The 17393-nt window shown below is 39.9% G+C and overlaps 1 protein-coding gene across 1 annotated transcript in view; it reads left to right on the forward strand.

The window, feature by feature from the left end:
• Positions 1-17393, forward strand: part of ptprn2 (protein tyrosine phosphatase receptor type N2) — a 147652-nt gene that overhangs the window by 78397 nt on the left and 51862 nt on the right. The window contains exon 11 of the mRNA XM_042510638.1: positions 10684-10748. Within this exon, the coding sequence (XP_042366572.1) occupies positions 10684-10748 (65 nt within the window). The remainder of the gene's footprint in view (positions 1-10683; positions 10749-17393) is intronic.

The following is a 17393-nucleotide window of genomic DNA, read 5'->3' on the forward strand; positions in this document are numbered from 1 at the left end:
ATGTTTTCATCTTGTGTCACACACACATCCAGGGAAAGAAATGAAGCATCTTTTAGAGGGAGCTTCAGTCTTAAATCGTTTGGATATAAATTTTACCCAAGAAAAAAGAAAATGTTTTTCATCTAGCTTTAGAGTACCATGTACTACCTCACATGAAGTGCTGTATACTGTAGAGGACTCTGGATGTAGATGCATTATGACTTTTTGAAGTTTCCCTGAAGACTGTAGTAAACGCTTTTCGCTGTGGTCAGAGGCATCATGTTTTCAAGTTTTACGTCCGCCTGTCCCATTCTCGTGAACGCAATATCTCAACAATGGCATGAAGGAATTTCTTCAAATTTGAAGCAAACGTCCAATTAGATTCATTGATGAACTGATTAGATTTTGCTGGTCAAAGGTCGAGATCATTGCGACCTCGTGTGTCTCATTCTTGTGAACCCAATTACTCAAGAACACCTTGGAGGAATTTCTTCATATTTGGTACAAATGTCCACTTTGAGTCACAGATGAACTAGCTAGAATTTGGTGGATGAAGGTCACTGTGACCTTTTCTATCGATATCTGAAGAGAGCCTTGAGGGGGTTTTCTCAAATTTTGCACAAACGTCCACTTAGACTCAAAAATGAACTGATTAGAATTTGGTTAGGTCAAAGATCAAGGTCACTGCGACCTCTTCCGTCTCATTCTTGTGAACGCAATATCTCAAGAAGTCACCAAGGGGATTTTTTTTTTTCAAATTTGGCACAAATGTCCACTTTGACTCAACAATTAACAGATTAGAATTTGGCTGTCAAAGTTTAAGGTCACTCTAGCCTTGCTTCCATATCATTTTTGTGAACACGATATCTCAGGAGTGCTTTGAGGGAATTTCCTCAAATTTGGCACAAACATCCACCTAGAGTTAAGAATGAACTGAACTGATCTGATGAACTGAAGATACAAGGCCATGGTCACTGGGACCTTACGAAACATGTTTTTCGGCCATAACTCAAGAGTTCATATGTTAATTATGACAAAATTTCAGCCAAGAGGATATACAGATGAAGTCGTCACATTTTATACTCAAAAGGTCAAAGGTCACTGTGACATTATAATCTGCACAAACAGTTTTCTGGCCATTATTCAACGACGTAACAAAAGAACAGGAAGGGAGATATTGGGTCAGATACTGAATTGGTGACACTAATCTTGAAACTGCGCTGATTGTATAGATCTTCTGTGCTGCCCGGAGAAGATGTTTGAGAAGCATCCATTTTTTTCACAGATATGTTTGTAAACTGTAACTTAAACTTGACTGGTTAGCAGAGGCATTCAACTGCAAGGCGGTAATTCTGGTTTATGCAATATCTTATTGCCAGTGAAGCTGCCAGCTTGTGTTATTGCAAAAGGTCATCCAGAGAGCCAGCAGCATGGCTCCACAGCATGCTGGACTTCTGATGACTATGATTGTTTCAGATTTGCATTGTTCACCTCATCACTCACTGCGATCTTCAAACCTATCTGTTCTTTGTGAGCGATTGTCAGATGTGATTTACGTCGCATATGTCACACATCTGCAGATTGTCATCTCTGAAAGGGAGCGTAAACGATGTAAACGTGTCCCGGTGAGAATGTGGAGTGACATCCGTGGGGTTTCTCCCACATCTGGAGTTGCCTGCCATCCAAGTCATTTGCCGGTGCTGCTTCTGTTCCCTCGATCTCCTGCAGTCCGTGAAGAATTGGTGTCAGCGCCTATCAAAGGCAAAATGCCTTTTCTACACAGAGTGTCAGAGCAGCCACAATCTATTAATCAAGCAGGCGGCAAGGAAACAGATATTATGTGTGTGTGCGGCTGTTTGCATGTCTGAGCTTGTGTGTGTGTCTGCACATGTGCAGCAGAGGCAAAGACTCTTCAGGTGTATTACTCAGCCATCTTTGAAAGGGGCCTCTAATAAGGGAGGATGCAATTATAAATGTGTCATGTGGGTTCTGTTTGAAAGAGGAAGGTGCCTGTAATGTGTTTGATACCGAAGGCCGTGGCAGGGTCTGCAGCGGACACAAGGCGCATGCTGATTGCACAACTACAGCCCTTACAGGAGCTGAAACCAGGCTTCACTCCCTATCCTCTTTTTCCGCTGTGATGTCCTTTAACATCGTCTGTAATGTGTCAACCAGGAAACAGGTTTTGGCATCTTAGAGGAAACATTTTGTCTTTGTGATATGGAGTATTTTGCAGGAGAGTTCAGTGTATTCTGTTAGATAGCAAAGGTTTGTGGTGTGTGTTGATTTAGGCTGAATAACAGCAGTTGGTTTGTTTGGGAGCACTGTTGGCTTATCCACAGGAAACGATCGATCAGGGTGAATAAACAGTGAGCCAGCCAGGAACCCCTGCTGCTAACAGCACGGCTCTACCATGTGACAGACGTGGTGGTATATGATTGGCACTGCTGATTGGACATTTAGAGCCTAATGATGTCATAGCTTTCATCATGTTGGATAAACTGAGAGAGAGAAAATGGTTTGTTTTCTATCCAGTTAGCTCTGTGTTTACTTTTTAGGGATGCAGTCAAACTTTTATTAGATTATTTTTAATTATATTAGATACCTAGATTATCATTATTATAAGCCACCAGTGTTAATTAGACATAGTGATGTTGCAAGATATAGACATATAAATGATTAGACAATTGATATAAAATTAATGAACAACATTACACTAAATATTTAATCTTTTCATTAATGAAAAATGCCAAATTCTTCATGTGCAGATTTGCTGCTCTGCTTTCTGTTGATTGCAAATTAAATTAGGGCTGTAACTGATGATTATTTTCATCACTGGTTAATCTGCAGATCTTTCGCATGTAATCGATTAATTGTTTGATTTATAGTGTCAGAAAATACTGTTATTACAGTTTTCCAAGTGGGCATATTTAACAGTACAAAACCCTAAAAATATCGAGTTTGCTATTGTGGAAAACTAAGAAAAACAACAAATATTCAAATGTTTTGATAATTTATTTAAAGCATGACAAACAATCAATTATCAAGGTAGTTGCAAATTTATTTTCTGTAATCAACTAATTGAGCAATCAGCCAGTTGTTTTAGCCATAAATTCAATGCACAATTTGAAGATATCATCATAGACTAGAAAATGTTGATGACTGTTCTTTTTTCTATTATGTTGAGATGTTCAGATATTTTATTTCTTACCGATAGTGATTCGGATATCTACACTTGCATATCTGCCAATACTGAGTACCAATTCATTAATGCCATACTATCTGAGTCCATTGCATTGAATGCCATGTGACTTTCTTTTATTATCTAATTTGACATTTTGGGTAACAAAATATTTACCAGACATAATTTTTTCTTTCCTGCTTTAAAACAGCGGTTGCCTGTAGCTACACAGCACAACTCACTGTCTAGTCTTCTGTTGCAGTGGAAAATAAGAAAACTCAAGCAACCAAAAACTGCAGTTCCTCTAATGGCCACTTGAGGCTGGCTCCAGAAGCTCCCATAGAGCTTCATGAAGTGCCAAACTTTACACCAGAAATAAACATGTTTACAGTGGGGTTTAAAAGACCAGGGTCGGCCTCTATAGTAAATTTCAACATTAATGACATCTGTACGGGATGAATTTTTATACATCTCTCTTCTTTACATTCTTTTAGGGCTTAATTAAGGGCAGGCCAATTTTAGTGACATGGCTCTACCCCTCACTCCTCCACATCGCCACCCTCTTGTCTAAATTTGTTCACTTCTGGCTCCAAAAAAAACCCCAACATGAAGATCGCCAAATTGCCAAACTCAAGGCTTCAAAGCAGTCCAAAAACCAATAGATTACATCACAGTGGCTACATTATTTTTACAGTCTTCGGGAAATCTGCCATTTTTTCCATGTCTGAAACATTAAAGATAAATGTGGTGAAAAAAAAGGTTTAAATTAATAAATAACAAGTATTGTATCTGAACATATACTTTCATACTTGCCAATACAAGATCCAGCATCTTAGGCAGCATTAGAAGCATTTTTGATGCTAGTACTGTCACAACTCTACAATTTTGTACATAAAAATTACTAAACAGTGAATCAGTTTATCGATTAAATATATGTCTTTGTGTGTGTGTGTGTGTGTGTGTGTGTGTGTGTGTGTGTGAATTATCCATTCCTTTATGTATATCATTTGGTTTAGTATTTTTGACTCCTTGTGGGCGGGTCATTCGTATCTTGATTAGATATTAGCACCGAATGTTGTCACTGGATGGAGAAACTCACTGTTAAAGTGTCTTGTTTTTACCTTTGCACTCTTTTATTCTCCACCGCCTCAGCTCCACCTTGTCCCTCTGTTTCATTTGTTGGTTTTCTCAGAGGTGCAGCCCCTTTGATTTGGTGTCTTGATTTATAGAAGCCAAGGAGCAGAATAACAATTGATACGCATGAACAAGAAGAGACAGAGGAGAGAGTAGGCCTATATGTGTCTGTGCACGCAGATAGTGCTATATATTAAGTTATGTTATTTTAAGAGCTCATGTGAAAGTCACTTTATATTAGCGTGTTTGTGTCTCCTGTAGAATATCCTCTGTATATACTGGAAGTGAGGAAAAAAGATGAACAAATAAGCCTTATAAAAGTGACAACAATATCCGTGAACTGATTTACATTTTGATAAGCATCGGCGTGCGGAAGTCAGATGTAAAGGGGTCACACACGTGTGATATATCATACATGTAATGAATATGCTGCTGCTCGGAAGTCTGCGTTGTGTTTCTCCACACTGTGAAGTATGAAAGGATATTATTGTTTTTGTTTCCCGCCCAGGATTTTGACTGAAAAATGGGTTGCCATGCATCTTATCTGTCAGAGGGATCAGGTGCATCTCCCTCTCTTTTCCTCTTCCTCCCTCCCCCCTCCTCTACCCTCCTCCTCCTCTCTCCACTCTGATAGGTAGAGACAGCCATCATATGTGCAAGGGGAAAGTGATGGGCGGAATGGCAGCTTTAATATCGGAGCGATTGCCTGCTGATAAGGCTAACGGCTGTGGAGAGGCGTGAGCGTCAGCCCTCCTCCGCAATAAACACTTTCATTTTGTTTGGTTGGAGTGACGGATGGAGAGATGGAAGTGGTGAATAGACGACCTGAGGAGCAGGAAAGGGAGGGGGGAGATAGATGGAATGGATGTGGATGTTATTCAATATTAACAGATCAATCAGAGGGTGGTGAAATATGCATTTTGTCAACTATATACCCCCATTTGGCCAAAGAGGCAACATTACGATCATGTGACAGCGCTGGCTGCTGTGCCGTGTTGAAATACAAAATACTTACAGCCTACAGTCGGTGATTTGTCTCTCCATGCTGAATTTATATTGCTTCTAACAATAACAACCCTGTCGTATATCAGAAAAATGAATATATATATTCATGACTTTAAGCTCTGATGACTTCATGATAATCATTTCTGAATTGCTATTAGAATCTATGATGAGGAGAGCACAATTGCTTCAGTTTGCAGCATATGGCGGAGAAAAGCAACATTTTAATCAAATTATATCTCGCCACAAGATAATTTGTGTTGAGCGCATATGCTACAGAGCAATTTAAAGGTCACATAAAATCAAGCTTAAATGTGTTTTTTCTCTTCCTGTGTTTTTAGTCATTAGCATTCCAGTCAAGGAAAGGCAGCGATGTTTTGAATCATTCTTTGGATTGATGATTGAAATGGCCTTTTCCTCTTTTTACTCCCTCTTCAACAAGTTTTTGATGAGTTTGTTAAGTATTTCTCAGTTCTTCCTGTTCACCTGGCTGGATTTTCTAATGCTTAACAGAGACACTCAGTGCACTTCTAATATTTGATAACACAAGTGTAATTTTAAAAATGAAAACTGTTCTTCGGCAGCAGGCACAGTTCTAGCTGAAATCATTTAGTGGTGTTTTATGTGTTTGTAATAAATGCACTATACTACTATACAGAGCAGGATTGCATGTGAATGGGCCTACTTTACACATGGAGGGTAGAACCAATATTTCCACAGCAAGGGACGAGACGGTATTATTAACTGTAATTGTCGAATGAACTGTGCCGCTGGAGAGCTCCCACCTGTTAAGGTGGTTTGCACTACAGTAAACAGAAGAGTAGCAAAAATAACCAATTGTCCGACGTGTGTAATCTGTTGAAAATGTTCTTTCCAGTTAACTAATTAACTGTTGACATTTCTAATATCTTTAAAGTTGTAACCCTTAAGATTTCAGACCTAGTTTCTATGGAGACACCCGTCGTTACTGGTAACAACAGTAAACATGGTTGATTACAGCAAACACTCTATGAGCAGCTACTTTGTCCAAAAAAAAATTAACTGGTATATCTATTTATAGTGCAGCCAAACAAACTCACATTGTTTTAAAATAGGAAGAAGTCAGCTAATTTCATACTGCAAATTGTGCAAGAACAGAGTTGGTAATTTTGTTGAGAAGTTGCTCTCTTCCCATTACTTACCCACAAATCACTTAAAAATAATCTGCCTTCAAAACATGCGAAAAAGGACCAATGTCTTGTTCTATAGATGCATTTTTGATGAATGTTCGAGGTTGCTGTGATTGTGTTGTGTGAAGAGAAAAAGAGAGAAAGAGAAAAAGCCAAGTCTTGCGAAGGAGCAGCAGTAGGAAATGTTGTGTTTGCCTGAGCAGTAACTTCAGCTGTAACAGCTCTAACACAGTGTAATGAGATTGAACTGTAAGCAGTGAGGCTGATATGAATAAGATCAAAATTAAAAACAGAAACACTGGATCACATGCTGCTGCATCGTTTCCTGTGGATCCCTTTTGTGTAGGTAGGCAGCCTGAGTCCTGTGCTTTAATGGCGAACTCCGCCACTAACAATAAAACTATTTTATAGAGAAGTAATTATAGGATGTAAATTTATTTAATAGCTCCTGCTGATAAAATGATGGCCATAGTAAATATCAAAGACTGGGTTTTATTTCATGAAAATCTTAAGAATTGTAACTTTAATTTTTTAATTCATCTGCATTTTTTTCTTACAGAGTGATTGCCAGTATTTTACTAATAGAAGTCTTTATAATTATTTTGTTTTTAATGGAATGTGGTTCAGGTCCCATTGTATTGTACACAAGTGACAGCAGCGTATTCACAAAATAATAATCACCCATTTTCACTGAATTTGTACTGAATCCTGCCATGTCATCAGACAGTTCTCTTTTTGTGTTATTATATTATTATTTCTTCAGTAAAACTGTTGCACATGTATGTAGTTTCAGTTGAGAGCACACGAAAATGGAGCACATTTTAAGCACGTGAAAAAGCCTTTTGGCGTAACCGTGCTTTTGTTGCCTGCTGAACATCAGATGATATGGCTCAATATGACTCGGAAACCGAAAAGATTAAATGAGCAGCAGGGATCAGATCTCGATATTAGAGATCAGACTAGATAGACTCCGACAATGCCTATTAAAATGGCTGGAGGAGCCTCTCTGAAATGAGACCTGACATCTCCTTTCCACAGTCTGTCAGGAGTATTTGGTGGCTAATTTGAAGCTCACAAAATCTGTGCGAGTGTCGGTGAGGAAAAAGAGGAAGAGAGTGAGCTCCAGTGGGAGGTTAATATAGGGGGTGACCAAAAAGAGATGCTGTAGACTGTTATCTGTACAGTGACAGAACAAGCAATCCATTGGCTGGCTTCTCACTGCAGCCGAGATCCATCCAGTTACCAGCTAATGAGCCCGGCAAGTACACTGTATTTACATTTAAAGTGGCTGTTGTGGGACCGTCCTTTCCCTCAGGTTGATTGGAGAGTGCTCAGCTTTGATTCGCAAGTAAATACTGACCTTCAGGCTTCTTTGGTTTTGCCATAAGACGGTTAATGTCAGCTTGTCAGTCAAAAACCCGAAGCTGCAGCCGCTGTGACGTGTATGTGTGTTGATTCCAGGCTAATCTTTCGTAGTTTGACTCATGATGTGTTGCGACCCCAGAGGGTGCCTCATTAGGACCAAAACGTTGTGTGACCTTTTAGCGGCTTCACCTCCCCCCACCACCTACGCCCTCACCCAGCTGGGCCCAATTACCTCGCTCATTACCCCCCTCCTAAATAGCACCAGGACCGTGCAGGTACTATCTTCGGAGAGGCAATATGGCTGTAACTAAATACAGGGGGAAGCAACATGAAATGAGACTTTTCTCCGCTCACCAAGGGCAGACGATTTTCTGTTTTTTCTCTCCTGTCTACTTCTTTTATGTGGCACTCTAATTTAGACTTTGAATGTATATTTGACCTTTGCAGCGCTCCCTCCGCCTCTGTTATCCTCCTTTTAGCCATCCTTTAGAAACCTCTGGCTGACACCTAAAATATAAGATGTCCCCTTTGCTGCCATGTTGATGAGATGATAGGATGATCAATGTTTGCAGGAGCCTTAATAACCAGAAAGAAAAAAGGGGAGAGAGGAAGAGTGAGGGAGATGGATGATTATCCTAAAAGTAGCGTGCTTAATTAGATGGAATGCTGCATACATTGTGGACTGAGTGGAATCATTGGGATAGATTAAAATACTAATTAAACAGGCCCTTGCCGAATTTGGAGTGTGAGGTGGGGTTCAGCTCTTCAGGGTCATTTGCATAGCCTTCATCTGGGGAAATGGGATTTAAAGGACCTGCTCTCTTTCTCTTCCTCTCTTTAACTTTCACTTTTTTTCCCTTTTCCCCATTACCAATCACATTCACATGCTAACAAACTCAATTAAAATTATGCTTTTCGTTGCACTCTATAATTTGGCATAATCTATTAAGGGCGCTTTGATTTTGTTTTTCAATATAAATGTCTCCATCAAAGTGAGAACGGGGCGTTAAGCGCAGGAAAAAAAGTCGGTGAAATGTGTGATCTTGAACAACAGATATTTAACATTGCCTCACTTTGGTTTGATTTGCATGAGAATATCTTTCGTGAACAAAGCTTTGGAAATAGCATGCCATATTTGATTAGATCAATAGATCTAAGGATCAAACTCGGGTGGTGTTTTAATTACTGCAAGAACAAAGGCAGGAGCTCAAGTTACTGTGTGCTGTGAATCTGCAAGCACTTCATCTGCTTTCTGGTAATTTTCAGTAGGTCTTGCTCGATGTGTGTGAGGATAACAGTCAGTTTTATTGCTTAGCTTCTGTTAGCATTTTATATTTTTAATCGTGGCTTTATGAATGGAAATGTTGGTATGTCCACCACTTTGCACCAGACCAAGCGACAGCGTCCAGGGCTGAAAATGAAGCCAACACAGATGCGCCAAAACCTGCAGTTCCTCTAATGGCCACTTGAGGCTGGCTCCAGAAGTGAGTAAATCCCCACAGACCCCAATGTTAAAATGCCCAAAAGGGCATGTTTACAGTCTGGTACAAATAACCTTTTAGTTTCTGTAGAGAATTTTCCTGTTCATGACAGCTGTATGGGGGGTGAATTTTTATATAATTTAGCTGTTTACATTGTGTAAAGTCTTAAAGTTAGGCATAACTAAGATTGTGGCTGCTTTAAATGCTGTCTGCTTGGCATCACCTCCGCTTATTGGCCAGATCCACTCTGTCGTCTAAATATGGTCTCTTCTGGCTGACGCGACCATGGTTACGTCCATGATTTTTTTCAGTCTATAGACCAGACAGAGATATCTCAACAACTAAAGGATGACTTGTTGTGACATTTCATACTGATTTTAATGGTTTCCAGAGAATGAAATCCAATAATTTTGATGATCCTCTGACTTTTCCTCTAGCAACACTGTGAGGTTTTGTGTGACATGTCTCAGTTCAGTGTTCCTGTCAGGATAAATTGCAATAACTTCGGTGACTGCTGGTGAACTATGGTATGTTGACCTGTACTGGCATGGCGTCTTTCTTGTTTTCCAACTACTCAAAGCGCTTTTACAGCACAGTCACATTCACACACTGGTGGCCGAGGCTACCAGGTGCCACCTACTCAGTTTAAATACGTACATGCACGCAATTTGCAGTTCAATATGCAGACTGAAGAGCCAGGGAACGAACCACCAATTTTCTGATTAGTGGACGCTCTACCTCCTCAGCCATAGCTGCCCTCAATGAGCCTGTTCAGACCTGGCTTTAGTCTGCAGCTGTGTTAGTGCAGCTGGACATATCACTGTTAGCAGAATTTAACTTGTCTCCTTCTATAGGACGAAATGAGAGATGGTCATTGAAAAGTTTGTCCAATTATAGAGCATTTGCGCACTGTCACCGTAACAATCACCACATCCTGCACTGATACTGTAGTCCTTGTCTGAGACGCATCAGGACAGTGTTAGTATTTATACTACAAAAGACACGTGGTTGCATTGTCCCAAATCACCTTAGAAAGTAGTTTGAGTTATCGGATCACAATGCGTGTCGGTGGCCTTTTACACCTGTATTTAGCGCTATCCGGTTGAGATCAAATTACCTTAGAAGCATGTTAATACCAGAAGACTGTTTCCTCTGCTTGATGAAGATTTTTCTGTGTGTGTGTGTGCTTGTGTGTGTGTGTGTGGGCCGGTCATTTTCTATGACCAGTTTGACATCTGACTCACACCGTTACATCAATTGCATCATTCTCAGTTTCACTGACCACTTGTTTTGCCTCAGGAACTGAAAAATCTGCTACTTTGTCATCCACTGCTCATTCTCAACACCTCCTCTGCTTTTGTCTCCCGTGCAGTCCAACAGAAGCCGCAGCTGGAGAGGCAGACAGGCCTGAAGATAGTGGAGGCCGGAGTTAGTGATGTAAGTTACACTCTCTAAAAATACCCATTGTTGAGCTCTGTGTGTAGAGAAAGAAAAAGAAGAGTGGGTGTGCTTGTGATTGTGTGCGTTTTCTGTTTGGGCCCATGCTACAGGAGTAACTCTGTGATTCCAACTTGTCTTGGCATCCAGATCGCACCTGCAGCTTCAGTTGTGCAGCCAAACACTAATCTGCAGCCGCAATGAATTCCAAACACACATCCTTTTAAGTGTGTTCCTTTGATTACCGTCCCCCGTGCTCATTTCCTTTAGGTCTCTAAGAGCTGTTGTCACCATGGCGAAATAAAACACAGCAAGACAAAAGCCCGATGCGTTTTGTGAAACTTAAAGTGTTGATCATCACAGCAGAGCGACAATAACCAGATTATCTTGAGTGCTGTCACTTTGTCGGGAGCCCTGATGCTCCTGTGACATATTCATTGTGGGGAATTAAGAGGAGAGCAGGAGGACACTCAGGATGATCCAGATGAAAGGAGAGTAAATGTGTATTCATTGAACACTGATAAATATTCATATGTATCAGCAGTAAGGATCTAATCAAGCACGCATTGATGCGTCATAGCCCTCCATGCTTGCCTGGTAAATGAGTTTCTCTATGGAAATGAGACAGACAGCCTTAGACCCCTGAGCTGCCCTGATCATGAGGCATGCTGGGAGCTAAATGGATGTGGCCTGTGCATCGCAGGACAGTTGCCATTGGCAACAACCGTCACACACTGTATAGACAAGATCATTTTCCTGTGTTAGTCCCTTCTATGCTGTCTCCCTTTTGGTGTCACTGCCTTTCTTCGCCCATCTGCCTCCCACTTATATCTTTTTTAGCATTTTCTCTCATCTTATTCCGCATTGTGTCTTTATCACGTTCTTCTCAATTATCTCTGATTTTCTCTTTTTTTTTCCCCTCCACTGTGACTTTTGTCCTGTTCTTTGTCTGCTTCTCCTCGCCTCCTTTTCATTCTTTTATTCCCACTCAGACTGATTCCTGCGCTTACCCAGCACTGGTACAGGGCTGTGTTTGTCATATTGGGCCTATTTGTAGATAATTAGCTACAATAATAGCCTCTCTGCAGGAGCCAGGGTGAGGGAGGGATAGACAGAAAAGGGGGAGGGAAGAAAGGAAGAATCTGTCTTCCACCTCATGGGGAGAAAATCTACGCCAGGCTGTGTTTGTAGAAATACATGTCAAGGAAAGCGCGGCATTTACTGTACTACAAATAAAGAGTTGGCAAAGTATAAACCCTGAAAACCCACTCAGAGGGTGTTTTATTAGCAAGTGCTCTAATGTGGATGTGTGTGATCTCACCAGTTTGTATCCAAGAAGTGGAGAGTTGAGGGTAAGTCGGGGAAAATAGTAGCTTTTGACGAGAGAGCCTGTGGAGTGGGCTCTTCAAATACATTAGTTTAAAAGGTGTTAAACCAAAAGCCAGCTTTCAGTAAATTTGCAGTAAATTGACCACAGTTCTGAGTGAATGCGTGCTGGAGGTGGTAGAATGGGTCTTCTTTAGCTCGCTTATTAGCGGCAAAAATAGAAATATGCTGGTAAAATTGCTCAGTGGATCCATAAGAGGTAAAGAGCAGGAAATTAAGCAAAGCATCAGCGCTGTTCTTTCCGCAGACAGTATTCTTTCCACAGGCTTGTATAAAACCATCAATGTGGTTGGTATCATTAAGTCTTATCACTGACAACTCCCTCCCTCCTTCGTTTTTATTTAAGAGGTGACAAATGACAAAACAGCTTAGGAAGATGTCCAGATAGAGCGAACGTCAATAGCTGTAGATGCGGACGAGGATAAGCAAATGTCAAAGTAGGGGGAAGGAGACATCAATCAATAGGCCGAGCAATATCTACTCCATTATGGATCGCAGGGAAGTCAGCTTCCTAAAGAGAAAAAAACAACAGAAAAATGACTACTTTGTTTTCATAATAATGTATGTATGTGTGGGGCAACGCATATCCTGAGTATTGTTCTCATTAAAAGCTGCTTCCCATGTGGGAGGTGCACTCTCATGGAAACCCAAAAGGCAAGAAGAGGTCCTCTCACAGCAATTTGTGAGTCCTGTGAATGTGTGAAAAAACGGCAAGGATGTGGGGGGGGCAGACGGGCGAAGTGGAAAGAAATTCATGGTTGATGTGGCTGTTTGCAGCTGTAGCAGCAACTGGCTCCACCGTCTGTTTTCATACTGCATTGAAACCATACGACTTACATATAACCATGCTATTATTAGAGATGAGTACTCTCAGGCTTCCTCCACACTAATACAGTTTCCCTTTAAAGGTCCAGTGTGTAGCATTTAGGGGGATATATTGTCAGAAATGGAATATGAAATAAAAAATATCTTTAGTGTGTCCACCTGAAAATAAGAATCATTGCGTTTCCCTTTAGAATGAGCTGTTTATATTGACACTGGGAGTATAAAAATATGAAATGAAATATGAAATGTGAAATTGGCTTATATTGTGAGACCTATAAGGTATATTTGGCAAGCCAACTTGAATTAAAACTTATATTTTGCTGACCAGATTTGAAGATTTTAATTACGGATGGATCTTTTTATCCACCAAAGTTACAGCATACGCCACATCCATGTCAGTCACGGTCTTTATCTTAGCGTGCTCGGTGTAGTGCCAGCACAAGTATATAAAAATGTAAAACAGAAATACAGTAAGAGTAAGCAATTAGCAAATTATGTAAATATTTGAATATTTAAAATAATGTATGCTGACTATGTAAGTAAGTAAAAATATAAATGTGAGAAATACAGTAATAGAATATTAGCACTAGTATGTGAATGTTTATATTATAATATACAAGAATATTTAAATAATAAATATAAACAGATCATGTTCTTCAGAAGACCTTGAACACACTGCGGGGTCTCCTCTTAGATCGGACTGGAGATCCACCCAGCCAGCCAGCTAGACTGTGGATAATAGGCTTGGTAGTTTCCTTGGTGTGTTTATGGACTTTACAGTGCCGCTTGGGGCATCAAGTCTTTTCCTCTGCCACGAAACCTCTGGTTAGTCACTCTGTGTTCAATAGACTGCTCCTTCTTATAGCTTACTTCTGTTTAAATGTAGGCTATAATATGGCTATTTAAGAAATATGTCTGGTAGCTGTTCTTTATAGCCGGATTATTGGCCGTCAAAAAGCAAGCCCACACTACTCCAGCGTTTTGAAATCCCTAAAATGGAGACCTTTAAAAACGCTGCTGACCCCATTTTAGTTTGAAACTCTAGGGTTGCGATTAAATCTGGACGTGCAGAAACAAAGACTTTTCAGAACAATAATGCAGACCTGCTTGGGTCTTACCAGTCATGGTGTGTCAAGCCAAGACTTTACAGCCAGGTCTATATACCTTTTGTGAGTCTATCCTTCTTGTGTACTTCTTTCCCATGTTCCCACTATTTTAAAATGAAAATATATGAATGGTGATGTGGTAGAAGAGTGGAATTAAGACCTTGCAGATAATACCAAACGTTGGTTCCTTAACCAGCATCGTTCCTAAACAGCACAGAGCTCTGTGACTGTGCATACCTCATCGCCTCCTCGTTTCTTCTTCTGTTCGGGGGGGCGGGGTTGCTCTCACTGGCAGCAATACACACAGTGGAATTGCGAAAAGAGAGAATAAAAGGGAAAGAAAGATATAAGCTCAGAAGGCATTTTTGAAGAAGACGGGCATGTCTGTCAGTCAGATGTTTTATGCAAGTGATTGCTGTAGTAGGTCAGAAAAAGACACACTGAGTATTTAAATTAATGACCTTTAAATCTTACTTAATGCTTGTGAGGTAATATGTAATCTCTGAAAATATTTTCTGAGGTTAAATATTTCTCTGCTAATACTGCCTTCATCAAGGTCTTAATGATCTGCTCGTAAAGATTTGCAGTGATATGAGTGAGCAGAAGCTTTTGCGCTGGATCTGAAATGAAATGTTTCAGCTCTGACAGCTGAGACGATGAAAGTTCACCCAAACAGAAGCTGGGAAAATAAGTAAATAGATAATAAACCTGCTTGATTAGAAAACTGCTTTGAACAGTAACAATAACCAATGACCTGTTAACTGCACATCTGCAAAGAACCAAATGTATTCCCAGATTTCCATCTCTTTCATGACAATATTTCCAAATACTCTGCACTATGGATGCACATACTGTATCTCCACATCCGGCCCGCCTGTATGAGATGGTCCCTGTGTGATTAAGTTGGTAGTTAAATTGAGATTCATTGACATTTTGACAGCGGTCTCATGTTCCAGATAACTCCGGCAAACTGCTTATGTTAAGAGGCTCTCATTAAGCATAGAATTCCCTGAGCTGCATGTCAACTGATTATTCAACCACTAAATGTAATTCATAAATGGCAGGCAGGGAGTCTGTGCACTGTGCATGTGTGTGTTGTTTGTATGTATGCATGTACAGTACATGTGTACAGTATTAATGTCTGCGTGGCTACACTGTCTGTCTTTAATGCATCCTGGTATTTAAAGGGCTTAAGTGCGCGTTTTTCTTGTTTTTACACCTGTGCACATGTGTTTAAGTCACAGGATTTCCATTTAATTTTGACTCTAGCTGCAAAAAGAAGGTCGATACAGGTGAAATAAACATTTGCTTATAATCCTGTCATGTGTCGGTCTAAAGGAACTGCTGGAGAACGCCATCATCTTGCGATGGTCGAGAGCTCACGTAGTATTTCTAATGAAAGAACGAAGTGCAGAGGCACAGAGACACAACTCATCACAGAGAAAGGTCACATGTAATGATGGCCCTTCACAATGGATTTGAAGGCTTTCTTTCCAATATCCTGTGTGACAATTAATGCAGAGACACATCCGTTTGAAAATGTTCTGACAGGCTTCCTAAAAAAATAATCTAGCGCCGCAGCTTTTGAGTAACACTAAAATAATATTTACATCTTTCTATAAATGAGTATTTTTCTATAAACCATCTACATGATATATGTTTCAGTACTGTGGTTTAATTGGTTTAAAAGGCAATGGTGCAGTTTGTGAGTTCAGACACAACTCTTGTATTTATCTTTTGTATCCATGCTAGTTGTTTGTTTACAGGGATGACAGTATCAGTCTGTCAGTCCACCACTTTGCTCCAGGCTTAAAAATCTTGACATGTGTAGGATGAATTTGCAGAAATTTGGGTACAGATATTCATGGTATGATATTCATGGGCTGACAATGTATCAGAGCTCAGACTCATTTTTTAGCAAGACATTTTCTGTGTCTGTAGCAGAGATTTAGCCACTAAATGTGAGCATTTGTTTTAGAAAGACGTCACCGCATTTTCAGCAGTGATAGAGCCACAAAAAGTCGGCACTTTTGCAATGAGGCAAAGCTGCTTTTCGATGGGGACTGTGTCACCAAAACCGCCTTTTTTCTAGAAAGCCATCTTTGTTTGCTGTCTGGATTGAGTCACCGAACCCGTGTATTTTTTAGCTAGATGTCACTGTATTTCCAGCGAGGACTGAGCTATTAAAAGCGTGTTTCCTTGTAGGACATTGCTACATTTCCACCTGAAATTGAGACACCAAAAACATGGTTTCTAGTGAGATATTGCTGTGTTTTCAGTGAAGATTGAGCTACTAAGAGCAGATGTTTTTTACGAAATGTCGCTGTGTTGCCAGTGGGATTGAACCACCACAAGTATACATTTTTTTATTCACACTGATATTTTAAGGCCAAACATGATCTTTTCAAAACCATAAAAAGTAGTTTTTGTGCCTGATCATAACCATAGTTAACTATAACATGTTATGTTTCTGACACATAATAACTAATAAATGTTTCATGTCCGTGGTTTGCTGAAACATACAATGCCAACATTTATTCTGGTGATTTGGTTGCATAGCAACTCTGGTGATCCCTTAACTTTTCATTTAACCACCCTAAAATCAAAGACCAAAAAGACCAAAATTTTGAAAAACTAATGACAATGCCCATCACATTCAGCTATGTTTTCCATTAATTAGTAAAGCTAAATTAAGATGGTGAACATGGTAAACAATATACCTGCTTAACAAAGGCATGACATCATTTCTGTAGTCACCCACAATGCACTCAACAGGATCCAATAACTTCTAGTTCAGCAATGATCACATTGAATTTGCATTTTGTTTTGGTGGAACACTTTCTCACATGAATATTTATTTCCACTCTTTTTTTTTTTTACATTATGCGCATGGTTGTCAGTGCAGTTTGCTTTCCTTTAATCTAACAAACCCTGAATTTTGTAGCATATAGCACTTAACAACAAATACCATGTGCAACCATCAGCGAATGCAATTCCTCCGAGCGAATGGGACAATTCATTTCAGAGGGGACTTCAAAGGAAAACCGCGCTGACCATTTCCAGAGAGAAGAGACTGATACACAGGCTAAAATAAATAAATAACTGTGATAAGAGTTGTACAAATTGATCTTGCAACAGCATGGGTATACACTTTACTTCAAAACATATTTCCCCATGCTGGTTTTTCAAGCTGTGTTTTTTTTAAGAATCACAAGATGAGAAAAATGCATTTTTATGTTAATTTTCAAGAACTCTTATTTTCATTTGAGTGTGAATTTGGCTCCTCAGAGGAACTAAGAGCTTCTTGGTCACACTGCAGTGTGTATTT

This window comes from Plectropomus leopardus, chromosome 21 (assembly GCF_008729295.1).
Source record: "Plectropomus leopardus isolate mb chromosome 21, YSFRI_Pleo_2.0, whole genome shotgun sequence".
In the NCBI taxonomy this organism is placed as follows: Eukaryota; Metazoa; Chordata; class Actinopteri; order Perciformes; family Serranidae; genus Plectropomus; species Plectropomus leopardus.